At 39.6% G+C, this 19592-nt stretch overlaps 1 protein-coding gene across 10 annotated transcripts in view; it reads left to right on the top strand.

Annotated features, from left to right (window-relative positions):
* The window catches only part of Map7d2 (MAP7 domain containing 2), a 135879-nt gene that overhangs the window by 108009 nt on the left and 8278 nt on the right, over positions 1-19592 (top strand). For all 10 annotated transcript variants that reach the window (XM_063243093.1, XM_063243092.1, XM_063243089.1 and 7 more), the window contains 5 exons: positions 831-1894; positions 2508-2640; positions 17083-17275; positions 17994-18098; positions 19305-19361. In XM_063243093.1, the coding sequence (XP_063099163.1) occupies positions 831-1894; positions 2508-2640; positions 17083-17275; positions 17994-18098; positions 19305-19361 (1552 nt within the window). The remainder of the gene's footprint in view (positions 1-830; positions 1895-2507; positions 2641-17082; positions 17276-17993; positions 18099-19304; positions 19362-19592) is intronic.

Here is a 19592-nt window from a genome sequence, read left to right as displayed (position 1 = left end):
CTCATCTATTGCCAAATGCTAACACCAGGTCCAAACTTGATGTTCACTTAAAGAGGTGGTAAGAAAATACATAATACTTCAGCTGTTTTAGTCCATTTTGTGTTACAATATCAAAATAACCCGAGGCTGGTTACTTCACAAAGAAAAGAGGGTTTTTTTTTTTTTTTTTTTGGCTCTTTGGCTCAATTTTAGTGGCAGGAAAGTTGAAGAATATGGCACCAGAATCAGTTTGGTTTCTGGTGAGGGCTTTATGCTGTATCATCTCATTCCCAAAGACCTAGTCTTATTCAAAGAACTAACTCAATCTCTCAAGAAAGACATTAATCGACTTAAGCGGACAGTGTCTCCATGACCTAATCACTGCCCACTAGGCCCCACCTCTTAAATAGTCTCATCACCTCTCACTGTCACTATACTAGAGACCCGTCTCCAAGCACATGAACCTCTGGGAGACAAACCATTTGCAAATCATATCACTATCCTTACATTGTCATCAAACGTAAGTGAGATTAAGACCTAGCATCACCAGGGTTTCTCAGAATGGTTCCCCTTCTACCAGGGCCATCTTACAGAAACTATATGTTCCCATTAGGGTGAGAAAACTTTTGAAGCCTTATTGTTCAGGGTTCTGGGGATCAAATGCAGGCCTGTACATACCAAGAAAACACTGTACCTCTGTCTACTTTAGAAACTTGTTAGTACACACTAACTTTGTATTTGGTCTTCTCAAAGGATGAAACTATTCAGTTTTTGGAGCCAGATGTCTTAGGAACAGAGTTCTCTGGTCAGGGCCATTAATCACCTGATGGCTTGATTTTTTTTTGTTTTAGAACAACTTCAAAAGCATATCCACAGTCTCCAAAGACTATGAAGCCACCATACCAAGGATCACCTGTGAGGTACCGCTTTCCTCCCATTCCCAGCCAAGAAACACTTAAGAAGAAAGCAGAGAAAGAGAAGAGCAATAAGGAAAAAGAAAGTGCATCAGGTTCGCAGGCCTTCGGCCCACGTGGAGAGGAAATCCCAGAGAAGCATGTGGCAGACAAACATGCTACCGAGAAACATGTGGCAGAGAAGCAGGCCACTGAGAAGCACAAAGCAGAGAAACATGCTACTGAGAAGTATGTGGTGGAGAAGCAGGCCGGCGAAAAGTGTGAGGCAGACAAGCAGGTCATCGAGAAGCACGAGGCAGACAATCAGGCCACCGAGAAACATGTGGCAGACAAGCAGGCCACCGAGAAGCACGTGGCAGACAAGCAGGCCACCGAAAAGCACGTGGCTGACAAGCAAGCCACCGAGAAGCACGTGGCAGACAAGCAGGCCACTGAGAAGCACGCAGATGACACGCAGGCCACTGAGAAGCACGCAGATGATATGCAGGCCACTGAAAAGCACGTGGCAGACAAGCAGGCCACCGAAAAGCAAGTGGCAGACAAGCAGGCCACTGAGAAGCACGTGGCAGACAAGCAGGCCACCGAAAAGCAAGTGGCAGACAAGCAGGCCACTGAGAAGCACGCAGATGACATGCAGGCCACTGAGAAGCATGCAGATGACATGCAGGCCACTGAGAAGCACGTGGCAGACAAGCAGGCCACTGAAAAGCACACGGCTGATATGCAGGCCACCGAGAAGCATGCGGCTGACATGCAGGCCACTGAGAAGCACGTGGCAGACAAGCAGGCCACTGAGAAGCTCACAGCTGACATGCAGGCCAACGAGAAGCACGCGGCAGACAAGGAGGCCACTGAGAAGCACGTCACAGACAAACATATTACTGAGAAGCTTGTGGCGGAGAAACAGACCACTGAGAAGCACATAGTAGAGAAGCATGTGATGGACAAGCATGCCACTGAGAAGCATGCTGTCATAGGAGGGAAGGCCGAGAGCAAAGCAGGTAGACCTTCTTTGGCAGTGCTACCATTGGGCAGTGGCTTTCCCAATATGGATCCCTGACCCAGTCTATTTGCCCTTAACCTTACGTTTATGGGAGACAGGGAGATTTTCCCTGGGATAATGGCATTCCCTTGTAGTGCTTTATCAGGCTTGCTTGTGTTCCTGAGATCTTCCCCAGCATCTCCCAAGGATCCACTGAAAGAGGAGACCTAGGTGCTGATTCCTTTTATGACTATGAAAATTCACAGGAGTTCTGAGTAAGACAAGCTAAAGCCAGCCAGAAGCTGCACTTCTCACAAGAGAGGGTCTTCCTTCAGTTCTTAAATCCTCTGATATACACAGTGAGCTTGCCCAGATGGTGGCTGCTGGGGGACTTGCACAAGCAAGTTACAAAACTGTTTTTCCTTTCAACCGTCCACTGCCCTCACTGTGGAATGAATGTAGCCAGGGTCACAGCTTCTGCTCAGTGGTTAATTGTAACACTGTCCTGGCATCCTATCACCACACTGCATTGGATTTTTTTGTGTCTAAGTGGCAGTTGCAGCGTGCAGAATCTTTGCTGGTTTGTTCATTTACATTGATCTTTTTTTCTTGCTGTCTCTTTTCCAACATAGCCGCAGGGAAGCCCACAGCTGGCACCACTGATGCAGGAGAGGCCGCAAAGATTCTGGCTGAAAAGAGACGACAGGCTCGGCAGCAGAAGGAACAGGAAGAGCAAGAACGACTGGAGAAGGAAGAACAGGAGAGGTGTGCAAGTGCTCAGAGTTTTGGAAGGCTCTTGTTTAAAAGCTGGGTTGCAGAGAGCAGCTTAACTTTCTTTTTATACTTTTGGTATTGCTAAAACTGAAGCAGAAGTGTAGGACCAGGCAGAGGATTTAGCTCAGTGGCATAAGCACCTGCCTGGCAAGCACGAGGTCATGAGTTCAATCCCTGGTATCACCTAGAATGCCTGGACACTTTAGGGTTTCACTACAGTTCAGGCTGACTGGAACTCACTATAGAAAATTTGCTTCTGCTTCCCAAATTGTTTTCTTTCCTAAATTATCTGAATTTACACCCCATAGTGAGAATGAAATGAGTTGGGCAGGGTCTCCTAGATGAGGGGGTAAGGAGAACCAAGCTGATAGTCCATGAAAAATAAGCTATGGTGAAGTCCTATCCTGGAATAAGACAGAGCATGTCACTGCAGTAGTTCTTAAACGTTGGGAGGATGTCAGAATCCTCCAGAGAACATAATGAAGATACACACTGATCTAAGTCCTGCTCTGTTTTAGTAGTTCACTAGTCTTTGAGAACTGCTGTGGGAATAATGCCAGGGCACTTTGCCACAGGACAGTCCTGCCTTTTCTGATCTTTGTATTTAGAGAGGGAATACATATTAAAGGACAAGGTTGATTTTATTGATAAAGGAAGCTCCTAGAATAATCAGAGTGCAACCCAGTGCTATTTAGAGAGTGACTGTGGCAGGAAACAAGCAGTGCTGTGGTACTTGAAGGCCAGTACTGAATGTAAATTAATAAATAATAAGATATTATTTATCCTTTAGTAACCTTGACAAGTCTTTGTGATCTCTGCTTACAGATTTGCTGATCTGTGTTTTGTGTGTGTGTGTGTGTGTGTGTGTGTGTGTGTGTGTGTGTGTGTTTTAATGAGGATTGAACACAGAGCCTTCACAGTGTGCTGCATCCCCAGCCCATTTTTTTATTTTCTGTTTGAGACAGTGTTTTGCTAAGTCACTAAGGTACCTGGGGAAGGCTCAAACTTGATCCTCCTGCCTCAGCCTCCCAGAGTGCTGGGAGTACTAGTGTCTTCCACTACACCTGGCTTGATCTAATTTTTAGAAGTAGTAGGATCTGGCTTGTTTTTTCTTCAGTTTGGGGCTTCTGCAATTATTTTCTCACTCTAGTCTTTTGGTTAATGACAGTAAATTTTGTTCTTGTTGAGTGGTGTGTTCAGGCTTGTTTGGGTGGGCCACAGGTCACATAAAGGGAGCTCACTGGAGATGATGAATCACAGGACCTCAAATGAGAGGCCTTGATAATTGCAGGCCCTAGAGGTAAGATGCATGCTCTGAGCAGGTGAGTGATATGATTGTTGCTGTGTGCTTAGAAAGGGGAAGTTCTCTACATTTTAGCCACAATCCTTTCTTACATTACCTTCATAGCCCAGCTCCTGAAAACTGATTTTACTTCCTATATTTATTTCCTCAACTCAAAATTCCTCTTCACATCTTATACCCACCATTCTTCCTAATTTCTAAACTCCTGAGTCTCATCTATGCACTTCTCATCCTTTAAATGTTGTCTCAGCTTCCAGCCCCCAGTTTTTGGTCAGCTTCTTACCCTGACAGGTCTTTTCTGAACATGCTGCTCCCTCCTGCTCTGTGATTATCTCTACCATTAGTAGTTTCCTACGGCTTCAAAAGATGTAGCGTTCATATTTCATATAACAGTCACATGTTGAGCCTTTGGTGTGTTAAATAAACTTTACTGTCATCTCCTTTCCTACCTTCTTTCTTCCTTTGCATTGTTTTATCATGTTTCTGAAGCTAATTACATCTTGCTTTGTAAACTTCCCAGACTTTCTGGGAATAAGGGAGGTACTGATAACACATACTTCTGAAGACTTCTGTATCTGTGCCTATGGCCTGGTCTCGTACCTCCCGTACCTAGCACCGTAGCCTTAGGCATAGGTGGCTACTGAAAGATAGGTAAGAGAACATTTGGTTCCTCAGCCATAGTAGCCACATTTTAATACTCAATAGCTAGATTTGGCTAATAGCTACTGCAGTGGGCAACACAGTTCTATAGAATGCTTTCCTCATCACAGAAAGTTCTGTTATGTAGCACTTGTCTAGAACCTACACTGTACAACTGCCTATGTTTTCACTTTAATATGCCCATATTTATCTTAAATTCATCAATTCCAAGGCAGAATTTAGTATCTGTCACCCAAACTTGCTTTTCCTTTTTAAGAGGTCTATGCCCCCACCTATCCCAGGAACCAAGTCATAAGTCTCAGAGTCACTCTCAACTGTTCCCTTTCCATCCTCCACATGCCTGTCATTCATCAAGTCAGTTCTCATTAGCTGTCACATTAGCATGTCCATTCTCCCTTCCCTTTTAACTGCTGTGTTGGACCTGGCCTATCTGGCATCCCAGCTGAGTGACTTGCTCCTGGTCTCCCAGAGCTTGTCCACTATCCCATGCTGTGTCCACAGTGACCTTTTTGAAATAATTGTGATTGGCGCACTCCTGTTTTTTAACAGGCTGGTGACTCTCTTGCCCACAGGATCCATCCACATCCATCCATAGTCCTTGATGGCTTGCCATGAATTGGCTGCTCTCTGCCTTTCTGCCTGCTGCTTTCCTTCTAGGCTGCAAATCCCTCTGATATTCTCCCATCATTGCTTTTATTATGCTTCTACATAGACTCATGCTCCTTCTTGCCAGATGTCTTTTCTTAAGCCACAGGTCAAACTCACTTCTCTATAACCTGCCTGATGCTGGACTGGTGAGAGAAACAGACCTCCCCCACTCTTCATCCTTTTTGATCTCCACTGTTAGCTGACTAATGGCACCAGCCTCATATATTTACAGGCTCTTTTCCTCCCCTAGTTAGCATCCTAAAAGGCTGGGATTGCACTCTTTGGATTGCTGGTGCCCAGTTAATGTATGAGGAAGGAAGACAAGAAGGAAGAGGCTTGACTTAAGGTCAAGAAGACAGGTTAAGAAGACACAAGGCTAAAATAGTATGGTGAAGGCAAACTAGGAAAGGGACTCTACAGACTTGCATAACTCAAAAGAAGTGGGTAAATTTAAAGTTGATTCCCAATAGCAGATAATAGAAGGGTAGAAGGAATTGATTTTAAGGAATAAAAATGATCTGTTTGATATTATATAAACTTAAGTTTAAGGTACCTATAGAATACTTAGGGGATTGGAAATAGAAATTAAACCTTAGGCCTAGGTTAAAAATGAGACTAAATACTTGACCCAAAATCAGTTTTCCTTTTTCTTGCCAGAATGTGAAACTTTGAATAGTGCCACGTGAGAGGTGAGAAAGGAAAGTACCAGACACCCTGGGGCTGGAACACAGCGGATACCTCTTGGAATAAGATCATCCTTGCATCTGTTTTGTGCTTAAAGTTAATAGTTAAAACTACAGAAATGTCATTGCCATTAAAGAAAATGCAGAGAAAAATAAAAATACTTAAGCCAAACCATGGAAAGCCCAATTATTGTTAACCATCTGGTGAGAAAAACACTATCCAAATCAGGGATGGGGAAGACTTCTCTTAATAGAAGGGTTAACTAAGAGTCTAGAGAGCCAGTGATACCCTAAAAGGAGCAAAATCTATTTCAGCCCCAACTAGCACTGACAGTAAAGCTATCTCAGAAACACATAAAAACAAGCCTAGCACCTGGGATTACAGCTGGGCCAAGATGTTCAAAGGGATTGTTGGTGTTGGAACAAGCAATCCTAGGCCCTGGATCTATTCTTAGCAAGCCAATGATAGAAACTAGCAAGCAAAAGAACTTAATGAGCCAGGGATTTAGCTCAGTAGCATAAACGCTTGCATCACAAGTGCTGGGTCATGAGTTCAATCCCCGGTACCAAAAAATAAAAGAACTTACTGAGATTCTAATAGATAGGTGAGGTCACATTAAGAAACTGAAATAACTGCTAGAGGCCCAAAGCACAGACTGTTCAGAAAGAGCAGCCCCAAAAGTAAAGTCATGTAGTCAGACTGAAGTTTGTTGTCCAAGTGAGGGCCCTGTTCCCAGAGTTGCAGGCAAAGATCCTCGGGACGGTTTAGACTTGACCTTTTGCTAGCTGAGCCTCAAGGGTCAGGTAGTCTTGGTATGAGCTAGAGCAGGCAAGAGCTCTCTGTACAGGGCTTGAGCAATAGGGCAGGGCAGACCTTAAGTAGGAGGAGCCAAGAAAACACAGACCTTCTTGTCACAGAGCTGTAAAAAGGGCCTTATGAGATGGATGTTCAGGCTGTCGTACTAGTGAGACATGTCCAGGCTGAGGAAAGACTGCTGATCTTGGGATTTAGGAGATGAGCAGACTTTTGGATGGAAATTACTGAGAAAGGTAAAGGCCCCAAGTATAAGCTGGTCACTCCGTGGTCATGAGTGCTAAGCAGATAGAGGACTAAAGGGAATGGCTTGGGATGCTTGAAACCCATGTATTTTTGCAGAGCATGGAAAAGTGCCTGCGGAAAAGTGCAGCTAGAGCTGGGCATGGTAGCATCTCACACTAGGGGTGCTGAGGCAGGAGGATCACTGTGAGTTTGAGGCCATTTATGGTTACATAGTGAACTCAAGGAGAGCCTAAGCTACAAAGCAAGACCTTATTTAAATAATTAATTAATTAATTAAAGTCGCAACTAGCATCGGAAGGAAGAAAGGCTAGCACGAAGAATATGAAACTACCAGGAGGATGTGGAATTCATAGCACAAGTGGTAGCAGTTGCAATCTTTTGAATTTAAGCAGAAGAAGAAAAGAAATTTTCTCAGAAATCATGCCATAAAGGAGTGAAGTTTAAGAAACTCAAATCAGGTGACTTCAGTCTTCTCTATAAAATGGCTGATTGTTGTCTTGATCAAAGAATTGGTCAAAATGCACGCAAAAGATAATGAGGCTTTAAATTTATTAAACATATTAAAGGTAAGATGAAAGTATTCCCTGCAGAAGAAAAATAGGCCACTCCTTGAACTGATTTTTTTATTAAAAAAATTGAAAGGAGATTAAGATAAAAGAGGACCTTACATAATAACACAGGTCAGAACAGTTTAAGCAGCATAGTGTTTCACCACAAGATAACCCGACATAACAGTAGCTACTGTAGTATCTCTTTCCTTGAAATATTTGTGTATAACTTTGTATATTATAGCATCAAACAAAACATGACAGTGTAAAACCATTTAAGAGAATGAAAGAATTATAGGGTATTTAGAACCAACTAACAGAAAATGAACAATGGTTTCTATATTGTCTATAAAAAATTTTGTTTATACTATCACATAAGATACAACATGATAAATCGATGGAGACAGAAGAACAAAAGCTTCATGAGACTTCAAAATAAGATTGTACTATATCAGCACTTGCTATTATATTGTCTTCTTTTCTTCAAAATAACTGTTCATACCATCACAGTCAATAAAATCAAACAACCCAGAGTAGAACCATTCCAATTAATGAAAACATTCTAAGGCTTCAAAGCAATATAATGGGAAATCAAGTTTAGCACATACTTTTATGTATTCTTACCATTTCTTACACTAGGGAAACTATTCAGTCTTTATACATGTGAGTTTGATTTATTTCACTTATGAGTATGATCTCAAGCTGTGCCCATTTATGTATAAATATCTCAATGTGATCCTTCTTTATAGCTGAGTAGTACTCCACTGTGTAAAATTACCACTACTTTTTTATCAATTCCTCAGTTGATGGACACTTAGGTTGTTTCCAGGATCTGGCTATTACAAATTGTGCTGCAATAAACATAGGTGCACATATATCACTGTGGTATGATGTTTTCAGTTTTTCTGGGAATAGCTGGAACAAATGGGGACTTCCAATTCCAGCTTTTTGAGAAATCTCCAGACTGACCTCGACAATGGTTGCACCAGTCTACACTCCCACCAACAGTGCAGAAGAGTTCCTTTTTCCCCACAGCCCCAGCATTTGTTGTTGATGGTTTTCTTGATCCTGGCCATTCTTTCAGGAGTGAGATGGAATCTCAATGTGGTTTTAATTTGCATTTCTCTAATGAATAATGATGATGAACATTTTTTCATGTATTTATTTGTATTTCTTCATCTGAGAATTGTGTATTCATCTCAGATGCCCATTTTTGGATTGGATCTTTGAATTTGGGGGGTCAGATTTTTTTTAATTCTTTATATGTTTTAGACAGAAGTCGTTTGTCTGAGGGAGAGTTCACTGAGATTTTTTTCCCAGTTAGTGGGTTTTCTTTTAACTATGCCGGAGATTTCTTTTGACATGCAGAAACCTTTTAATAAGATGTGATCCCAGTTATTGATTCTGGAAAGTATTTCCTGTGAGGTTTGATTCCTGTTCATGAATTCTCTACCTACCCCTATGTCTTCAAGGTTTCTACCCAATTTGTCTTCCAATAGATTTAGTGTTTCTGTTTTAATATTCAGATCTTTGACCCCTAGATTTTAATTTAGTACATGGTGATAGACATGGGTCTAGTTTTAGTTTTCGGCATGTGGAGAGCCAGGTTTTCCAACACCATTTATTAAAGAGACTGTCGTTCTTCCAGTGAACATATTTGCCCCTTTAGCAAAAATAAGGTGGTTGAGTGTGTTTATAGTTGTGGTTGTATCTTCTAATCTATTCCATTGATCTTCGGCTCTGCTTTTATTCCAGTATCATACTGATTTTACTTCAGTTGCTTTGTAGTATAACTTCAAGTGAGGTATTGTGATGCCTCCTGCCTTGCCTTTGCTGCTTAGAACAGTCTTTGCTATTCTGGGTCTCTTCTGGTTCTAGATGAATTTGAGGAGTGATTTCTCTAAATCCATAAAGGTATGTTGGTGGTATTTTTATTGGGATTGCATTGAATCTGTATCGTAGTTTTGGGAGAACAGACATTTTCACAATACTTATTCTTCCTATCCATGAGTAAGGGATGTCTTTCCATTTTCTGAGATCCTCTTCAATTTCTTTTTTCAGTGTACTATAATTTTCCCTATATAGGTCTTTCACTCCTTTCGTAAGAATAATTCCTAAATATTTTTTTTTTTGGATGCTAGCGTGAAAGGTGTGGCTTATTTCTCTGTGATTTTGTTGACAGTATATAGAAATGCTGTTGATTTTTGAGTATTGATTTTGTATCCAGCTGCATTGCTGAATTTATTATATCTAGGAGTCTTTCAATGGAGATTTGGGGGTCTTCTATGTAAAGTATCATGTCATCTGCAAATAATGATAATTTAACTTCTCTTCCTATCTTTACCCCTTTTATTTCTCTCTCTTGTCTAATTGCTCTGGCTAGTATTTCCAGTACAATATTATATAGGATTGGTGATAAAGGACATCCTTGCCTTGAGCCCGATTTTAAGGTAAAGGCCTTCAATTTTTGGCCATTTAATATGATACTGGCTGTTGGTTTGTTATAGATGGCCTTTATTATATTGAGGTGAAGACATCTATTCCAATTTTCTGTAAAGTTCTTATCATAAATGAATGTTGGACCTTATCAAAAGCTTTTTCTGCATCTATAGAAATGATCATGTGATTCTTACTTTTGGCTTTATTGATATGGTGGATTACATTTATTGATATATGTATGTTGAACCATCCCTACATTCCTGGGATGAATGCCATTTGGTCATGGTGTATAATCTTCTTGATGATTTGCTGCATCCTATTTGCCAGTATTTTATTGAGGATTTTTGCATCTGTGTTCATTAGCGAGATTGGCCTGTAGTTCTCTTTTTTAGTTGGGTCTTTATCAGGTTTGGGTACTAGAGTAATATTTGCTTCCAGGAATGACTTAGGAAGGACTGCTTCCCTTTCAATTCCATTGAAGAGTTTGAGGAGTGTCAGCAGTAAGTCTTCTTTTTATTTCTTGTAGAATTCTGCAATGAATCTGTCTGGGCCTGGGCTCTTCTTTGTAGGTAAGGACTTAATTACATTTTCAATTTAATTAATAGAGATTGGGTTATTCAGCAGTTTTACATCCTCTTTATCTAGCTTTGGTACTTCATATGTCTCTAAGAATCTGTCTATTTCTTCTGTGTTATCAAACCTTTGAAAGTAGAGGTTTTCGAAATAGGTGTTGATGATCTTCTATATTTCTGTAGAGTCTGTAGTAATTTCAACCTTTTCATTTCTTATTGCATGAATTTGAGCTTTTTCTTCCCTTTTTAAAATAAGGTTGGCTAGGGGCTTATCAATTTTATTGATTCTTACAAAGAACCAACTCTTTGATTCGTTGATTCTTTGGATTGTTTTCTTAGTCTCTATTGCGTTGATTTCTGCTCTGATTTTTATAATTTCCTCCCCTCTTTTGGCTTTGGGCTTGACTTCTTTTTCTTCTTCTTTTTTTTTTTTTTTTTTTTTTTTTTTTGTCTTTTTCCTTTTTATCAGTACCGGGGAGCGAACTCACGACTGCCTGCTTGCAAGGCAGGCGCTTATGCTGCTGAGCTAAATCTCCAGCCCCGACTTCTTTTTCTAGATGTTTGAGGTGTAGCATCAGGTTATTTATTTGTATTATTCTGTTTTCCTGATGTGGGAATTCAGTGCAATAAATTTCCCTCTGAGGACAGCTTTCATTGCATCCCACAGATTCTGGTAAGTTGTATCTGTATCTTCCTTTGCTTATAGGTATTGCTTAATTTCTTCTTTAATTTACTCTGGGACCCACTGATTACTCAAGAGTGTGTTACTCAGTTTCCATGTGTTTGTGGTATTTTTGCTGTATCTTTTATCATTAATTTCTAATTTCATGGTGCTATGATCTGATAACATACATGGAATAATTTTAACTCTTTTCCATTTATTTAAATACGTTCTGTGGGCTAATATATGATCTATTTTAGAGAGTGTCCCATGTACTGCTGAGAAGAATGTGTATTCTGATGTTGTTGGGTGAAACACTCTGAATACATCTATCAAGTCCATTTGTTCACATGTGTGATTCAGTTCTGTTATTTCCTTGCTCATTTTCTGTCTGGTTGATCTGTCCCTTGGTGTCAATGGTGTGTTAAGATCTTCTGTTATAATTGTGTTACTGCTAATTTGGTTTTTCATTTCTGTTAATACTTGCTTTATATAACTGGGTGCTCTGGAATTTGGTGCATATATATTTAAGATTGTTATCTCTTCCTCTTTAAGTTTTCCCCTAACCAGTATGTAATGACCTTCTTTATCTCTTCTGATCATTATTGGCTTGAATTTCACATTGTCTGCAAACAGAATAGCTACCCCCACTTTTTTGGGAGGTTCCTGTTGCATGAAGTACTGTTTTCCATCCTTTGACTTTCAGTCTGAGTATCCTTTTGGGTTAGATGGGTTTCTTGTAGACAGCATATGGTTAGATGTTGTTTCTTGATCCATTCTGCCAGTCTGTTTCTTTCAATTGGTGCATTGAGACCATTTACATTAATGGTTATAACTGTTATATGTTGGTTTATCATTGACATGTTATCTTTCTGCTGTTGAATCTTTATCTTTCTGTTCTGTTTAATTGTCTGCTTTGCTTAGTGGTTTTTTCCTAAGTGTATCTAAACTTTCAGTATTTGCTGGGTTGGCTTGGTGATCATGAAGTTCTTCAGCTATTCTTTGTCATGGAAGTATCTTATTTCTCCATGGATATTGAAGGACAGTTTTTCAGGGTATATCAATCTGGGTTGGAAATCGTTTTCCTTTAGGATCTGAAATACTTCACTCCATGCTCTTCTTGACTTTATTGTTTGTGCTGAGAAGTCTGCTGTGATTTTGATAGGTTTTCCTTTATAGGTGATCTGTCTTTTCTTTCTGACAGCTTTTAATATTTTATTCGTATTTGGATTTCTGGGATGGTGAATATTATGTGTCTGGGTGTAGTTTTATTTTGGTTATGACTATTTGGAGTTCTGTATGCTTCACTGATCCCTGATGTCAGTTTCTGTTCTCATTTTTGGGAAATTTTCAGCTATTACTTCTCTAAATATCCTCTTGACATCTTTTATGTTGTCCTCTTCTTTTTCATTAATCCCTATCAATCATATGTTGTTTTTCTTTGCATCATCTTGCAGTTGTTGAATTGTTATTTCCTGATTCCTTGTTATTTTTAAAATATCTTGCCTTTCCTGTTCACTGGCTACAGTCCTGTCTTTGAGGTCTGAAATTCTATCTTCACTTTCATTGAGGCGGTTTTTACAACTTTCAATGGAATTTTTGATTTCCTGTGTGTCTCTTTGCATATGCTTTATGTTCTGTTTGTTTCTTATATTGTTCATTCAGGGATTCTACCTTTTTGTTTAGTTCCTCCAATTTTTTAACTGTGTCTTCTTTAGATATGTTCAGCATCTCTTTCATTACTTTTATCATTTCTTCTTTTACCTGGGAGATTAGTTCTAGTTTGAATTCCTTTAAAGCTTCCCAGAGTTGCTTCTGTATTTCAGTTGCTATTGTTTCAGATATTTCAGGTGTATGGCATATATTTTCTTCTATGTACATAGCTCCTAAGGTTTCTTGTGATGGGCTGGAGGTTTGAGATTGCATTTTGGTCTTTCGCTTTGTGATTTTCCTATATTTCTATGCTTCAAGTGTTGTTCCAAGGCTTCCCATGGATGTGTTGAAAATCATCTCCCATGCCCTAGGCTCCTGGGACTGAATGAAAGTTGCTGAGCCTGGTCCAGTTAGGCCCTCAGGCCCTTCCGTGCCACCTTCAGTGTTTTGAGTAGCTGGGCAGGCACCTAACCACTGTGGATGATGGGTTGAAGCTCTCCCTGGGCGAAGACCAATGCCCTGGGACTCACTTCACCTACTCTCAAATCCTGTAATTGAAGGTCACTGGGCGTAACCTAGTTGGTCCACAAAACCTCCCAAGTCTAGTCTAGTGTGCCTGGGCTCTAGATGGGTCCTTGAGCTCTGGAAAAGATGATCTTAAAGTCTCCTGGGTCTCAGGGCCGCGCAAATTTACCTTCATGGCCACTGAGTTTCCTGTTTGAGAGAAGGTCACTGGACATGTGCCGGGCAGGCCTAAAACCTGCCAAGCACAGCCCAGTGTGTCTGAGTTCTGGGCTGGTCCTTGAGCTCTGAAAGAGATGATCTTAAAGTCTCCCCAGGGCTCGGCATGGCGCACGGACTTACCCCAGCCAGCTGTTTGGGAGGTCACTGGGCATGTCCTGGGCAGACCTGAAACCTTGAACTGATGTTTAAAAGTTAAAGAATGGCAGGATTATATAATTTTTTTAATTCACCTGCATGGCAAGCATGAGGTCCTGAGTTCAACTTCTGGAACTCACCCCCAATTGAACCATATCTGTAGAAATGTCATTTTATATTTGAACAAATATTAAAAACAATTGTATTTCATGTGAAATTACTAAGAATATCAGGTACTAATATAAATGTAGGGGTAGATACTTGACTACACGTTATTAATAATTATTACAATTGTTGAAATATTATACTCTTGTATAACGAAAGTAGAAGTGTTGTGAATCACTCATTTAAGTTAAGGTACGGTGTATGTGCAGAAGGCTATGTGAGATAAAACAGCTTGTAATTCATCAGTCAGTCATCTGTTTATGAAACATGCATCCCATTTATAAAGTGCAGAATCTGTTCCAGATTTATTAAATGAATTTACTATCCATTCACATCCATGCCTACCTGTCCTTTTGGAGTGTTTTTTAATTATACAGTAAAACCAGTTAATCCTCAAGAGAATGGCTGATAATGTCATCAACTAAGAAGGAAGATGAAGATAGAGAAAAGGTAGCAATTTGGACTGTACATAGGAGATCCAAATGTGTCTGCTGAGTCAGTCACACCCTTGACTGTGCTTTTCTCCAAGCAGTGCTGGGTGGTCCAGGAAGGTCATGAGAGGTCCTGGAGGCCATATGGGCCTGGTGTTGGGCAACAGAGTGACCTCCATACTATCACAGAAATGCTCAGGAGAAGATCAGATGCCTGGGTTGGGACACTGTGAGAAAAGGGAAGTAGATGCAAGTTGACTATACAGTGCTTATCAGGGCATATCATCAGCGAAGAAGGGAGAAGGGTGGATCAAATCAGAGAGGGTTAACAAAGGAAGTTAAGCTTTTCTTTAAAATGAAAACTTTTAAGCACATAGGAACAGTGAAGCCCACTTAGTCATCTGTAAGATTAAATAATTAAAAGCTGAGCACGTTTCAGTGATGTAAGATACGACAGGGTAGAACAGAAGAGGAGGTGAGGTGCTAGAGGTTGAGAGATGGACCATTATACAAATACTCACTAGTGGCCAGCCACAGTGACAAAGGCTGTATCAGCTAAATGCCATATGGTAACAATGCACAATTGTTTGCTTTCTACTTACTCAGTTACAAAAGGAAAAGGGGACTAGGAGGGTAACAACTGGAGGAAACTTAATAATGATGACAAAGGTAGTGGGCTGAGGATGGTCCACAGCAGAGGGCAGTAGCAAAAAAAGATGAAATAATGATCTCACTGATTCCTTAAGCAGAGAGAGAAAAGAATGCTCATATTTGGAAAGGTTTATGAAGGACTTGGATTCACACAGGGGGAAACTGTATGTGTGTGTGTGTGTGTTGCCAATTTTCATCCAGTTTGGGGAGAGCATAGTATGGTTAAAGGAGAATTTTGTCTGTAGAAGACAGAATTTCCATGGAAGCACCATGAAAAGGACAAGCAGGGGCTGATGAACTTACAGGGAAGAATTTGTTTTGGATGATAATGAGGCTTCTGGAGATTTAGAGGCCATAGGGTATTACTGCATGTGTATATCCAGACTCTTCAAAGTCCTGGTGGTAAAATGAAAGAAGCAGTGGGTTTTCAGGTACTGAAGGTGAAGATAGTATCTTGTATGTTAATTTGCATATTATGTATCCTTTGTGATTTTTCTCTGGATTGATTACTATTGGCTTTTTAAAAAAGGAGATAAAAAATGAATTAATGCTCTGATTTAATCTGGGTAAATCTTGTTATTAACACATTCATTTTTTATAATCCTATATTAGAAATAGTACCTAGTGTTTCATTATAAAGTCCAAAAGAATGGGAATTTCTTTCTAATTAGGCCCCAAAATGCTCTTCTATAGAATATCTGTTTAAATTTTAGTTTCTCTACAATGCTTCCAGGCACTTCAACCTCTGGCATAGAGTATGTTATTATACCCTGTTAAGTCTTGGGCTAATGCCTTTACGTATTTCTTCACCTGTTAAAATGTTTTTTTGGTGAGACATAGGCTATTTGCATGATTCCTGAAGCTGACCATTAGGATGGAAGGACTGTCTGTCTTGATCTTTTTATAACAACATAGCAGCACCTCAGTAAGTCAGTGACACATGCTTCCAAATGAAGGTAATTTCTGAAAAAGATACAAATTTGTAGATGCACTTAAATGGACGTTGGGGTTGGAGAGGGAATTCATTTTAAATTATAAAACTAACATTTTAACATTGATAATGTTCCAGGGCCAGGCATACCCATCTCTTATCTCAGTTCTCTTAATAATGCCATGGAGCAGTACTGTAGCTGTACCCATTTTTAAAATAGACATCAGAAATGTTGAGTGACTTTCCAAGTGGCACAGTCAGAATGCAGTGTGGGTCTTGCGCATAGTTTACATTGCTCATGACTACCCAAGAGATGTGACACACTTGTAAGCAGGAAAAGCATTAGAACTAAAAACAAGCTTTTAGACTTTACAGAATTTTCCCCCACTGCTTAGAACTCTTTATCATTATATCATTCATCTGTGGATAAAAATATCTAACTGTCACTTAATTTTATATGGCAAAGACTAAAAGGTAAAATAGAGTTTTTAAAAAATTAATTATGTTTATTGGTATATTTTAGGTATGCATAATGATCACATTCATCATAGGGAATTTTTACCTGTACGTGGCACCACTTGATTCTCTGTTTTCCATTCCCCTTAAAATAGACTTTTAAAGATTGCCAAAATAAATGGAATATAGTTGCTTTGAATTTCTGTTGAACATTTTCTCCCATTGGCTGCTTCAGAATTAGAACTCAAAGTAAAATCATTGAGAGTGTGGCCAGTGCTGTTTAATTGCTGAGTGGCACATTTACGGCCACTGCAACATTTCCTAGTTTTTCTAGATTTATGGTTTTTAATATTTGTGCTTAGTTAAAAGAGTTATTATTAAATATGAATGATGGAGACTGGCTTCCTATATCATCACTGTCACTTATAGAGTGATAGAACCATTACAATAGGTATCACAGATCAATATCTTGTTGGTCTTTGTCCTCTAGACTTTTAAGCCAAGTCTGGTTAATATTTTTGGTAAACATACAGACTGGGTTGGACTTCTAGGAAGGATTGGTCATTTTATTACATGGTTACAAATTCAGATGCATGCATTTGTTAACTTGCCAAGCATTTTCCACTATTCATGGTTCTTTGGTAGTTTGCCTTTTGAGCAGTCTTCTTCTGACAACGCTTATGTTCTCAAAAGGTGGGAGAAAGAGGAACTGAAAAGAAAAGCAGAGGAGGAAAAGCAGCACCTAGAAGAAGCACGTAAGCAAGAAGAAGAAAAGAAACTCCAAGAAGAGGAAGAAAAAAGAAAGGTGGGAGAGGAGGCTAAGCAGAAGGCTGCAGAGGAGCTGTTACTGAAAGAGAAGCAAGAAAAAGCTGTGATTGAAAAGCAGGTTCAGTCTGAATCTTCAGTTGGACTTCCTTATTTTGTTTTTCAAGACCTTAGTTAATATTAGGTGAAATTCATTAAATTTGAATGATTTGTGGTACTTAGAATGTGTTCTCAAACTGTCTGGACTAGTCATCAAATATAAGTTGCTTGGTACAAATTTGCTATCTGTGAGTTTTGGTTTCCCCAAAAATAGACCGAAGGTAAGAATTTGGGGACCAGTAGTTTATTTAAGAAGGGATTCCATGAAACTGGTAGGGAAGGATGAGAGAGTGAGGCAAATTAATGAGGGGTTACTGTGGGCAACTGGAACATAATACCATTCCAGTTGGGATCCCCTGGGAGCCTTCAAATGCATGCTTCAAAATTGTCCTTCTGAGGAATAAGGAATCTGAACAGTTTACCTGCCAGTACCACCCTGTTAGTGCGAAGTTGCTTCTGGGGGAATTAACTTGTAGAAACTTTCGGCTCACCGAGACTTTGACCATATAAGAAAACTGCAGATGATTTCCATGATGAGCTGAGGTATATGGATAAAGCCTAACCACATCTACCATGTCATAAAGCGGGTTGTATCAATCCACATTGCATATGGGAGAGGCATCCACTTTGGGCTAGATGATGAGGAGATGAAACTTATACAAAGCTAAGAGAATTACTATAGTGTTTTCTTAGCTTCATAAAGCCTGTACCTTGGTTTACCTGTTTGTTTGTTTTTCCAGAAAGAAGCAGCAGAAGCAAAGGCCCAGGAGGCAGCTAAACAGATGCGTCTAGAAAGAGAACAGATCATGCTGCAGATTGAGCAGGAGCGACTGGAGAGGAAAAAGGTAAAGGCAGAGAGATCAGGAGGACTTAGGATGAGGGTGGAGCAGGAACAGGAGGTAAATCCAGCTGTGTTCTGATTGGGTAGAGTGCTCTTAGACTTGTCAATTAGGTTAGTTTCATTGATAGTGCTATTCATATCTTCTGTATTTTTGTTTCTTGTCATCTTGTTCTGTCAGTTACTGAGAAAGGAGTGGTATAGAGCTTCATCTGTGGTTATGAATTTGTCCATTTTTCCTATCATGTCTGTCAGTTTTTATTTTATATATTTGAAGCCCTGCTTTTAATTGAATGTATACATTAGATTGTTAAATTGTCCTGCTGAATTGACCCTTTTACAATAAAATCTCCTTCTTAAGTCTAATAATATTTCTTTTGAAATCTGCTTTGGCAGCTTTTTTATGATTGGTATCTTCATGGTAAATATTTTTGTGCCTTTTTACTTGCACCTATGTATGTCCCCTTACAAGGGAGTCTGTTGTAAATAGCATATAGTCAGGACTTACTATTATAATCCAGTATAACTGTTTTTATCTTTTTATATTTTTTGTTTGTTTTGGTACTGGAGATTGAATTCATGACCTCACTCTTGCCAGGCAGGAGCTTACACCATTGAGCTAAATTCCCGGCCCTTATTTTTATCTTTTAATTGGAGCATTTAGTCCCTTTACTCTTAATGCGCTTATAAAGTTGGGTTTAATAAAACTGATTATAAAAATATTTTTTTTGATGCCCTAGGAATGGCAAACCTTTTAGAGTGTTCAACAATACAAACAGCCTGCTATTGCATGTGTGCCCTGGGTTCACCACCACTGGGCTCAGCCTTGGCTTTGTGTTCCTGTAGGCCTGGGAGCCAGGAGACCAGCCTGTGGTCTTCCCTCCTGAGCTTCAGCTCAGAGTATCAAGGGCAATACTCTTGAATTCTGGGTGGTAACTTGTTGACTTATAGGAAACCTAAGAAGAGGAAGGAAAAAGGTGGGATATAAATTGATTATTGATTCTAGATATACAATGATGTACTTCATTTGACATTGTTCATAGGCCAGAGGTACACATCTACAAAAACAGTGGAAAACTTTTCTATACTCATTGTCCTCTCCTGACATTTGACTTTTACAAGTTTTCTGAAAAAATGTGAAATTGCATGTAGAACCTACTACTTTTTTTTTGTTTTTGGTCTTAAAATCCTCTTACTTTTTGTTTGTTTCCAGAGAATAGATGAAATCATGAAGAGAACAAGGAAGAGTGATGTGTGTCCAGAAGTGAAGGTACAGACTTCAGATGACCATTATATGTTGAATGGAAAAGAACAGCAGAATACATTCAGTGTAGTTGCAGGTCTTAAAGAGAATTAGGAAAAATGGATACTTCCTGCTCTATTCTTGGCTAGGTTAAAGAAGATACAAGGTTCTAGGGGAAAAAAAGAGGAGCTTCAGAGATGGAGCAAGTAAAAGATTTCCTCAGAGAAGTGAAATGGACTTGCAAGGAGAGGCATAGTA

Source organism: Cavia porcellus, unplaced genomic scaffold (genome assembly GCF_034190915.1).
Source record: "Cavia porcellus strain 051 isolate PalLab524CR breed Dunkin Hartley unplaced genomic scaffold, mCavPor4.1 scaffold_33, whole genome shotgun sequence".
In the NCBI taxonomy this organism is placed as follows: Eukaryota; Metazoa; Chordata; class Mammalia; order Rodentia; family Caviidae; genus Cavia; species Cavia porcellus.
The sequence above is the reverse complement of the archived record's forward strand: the minus strand, read 5'-3'. Positions and strand labels throughout refer to the sequence as shown.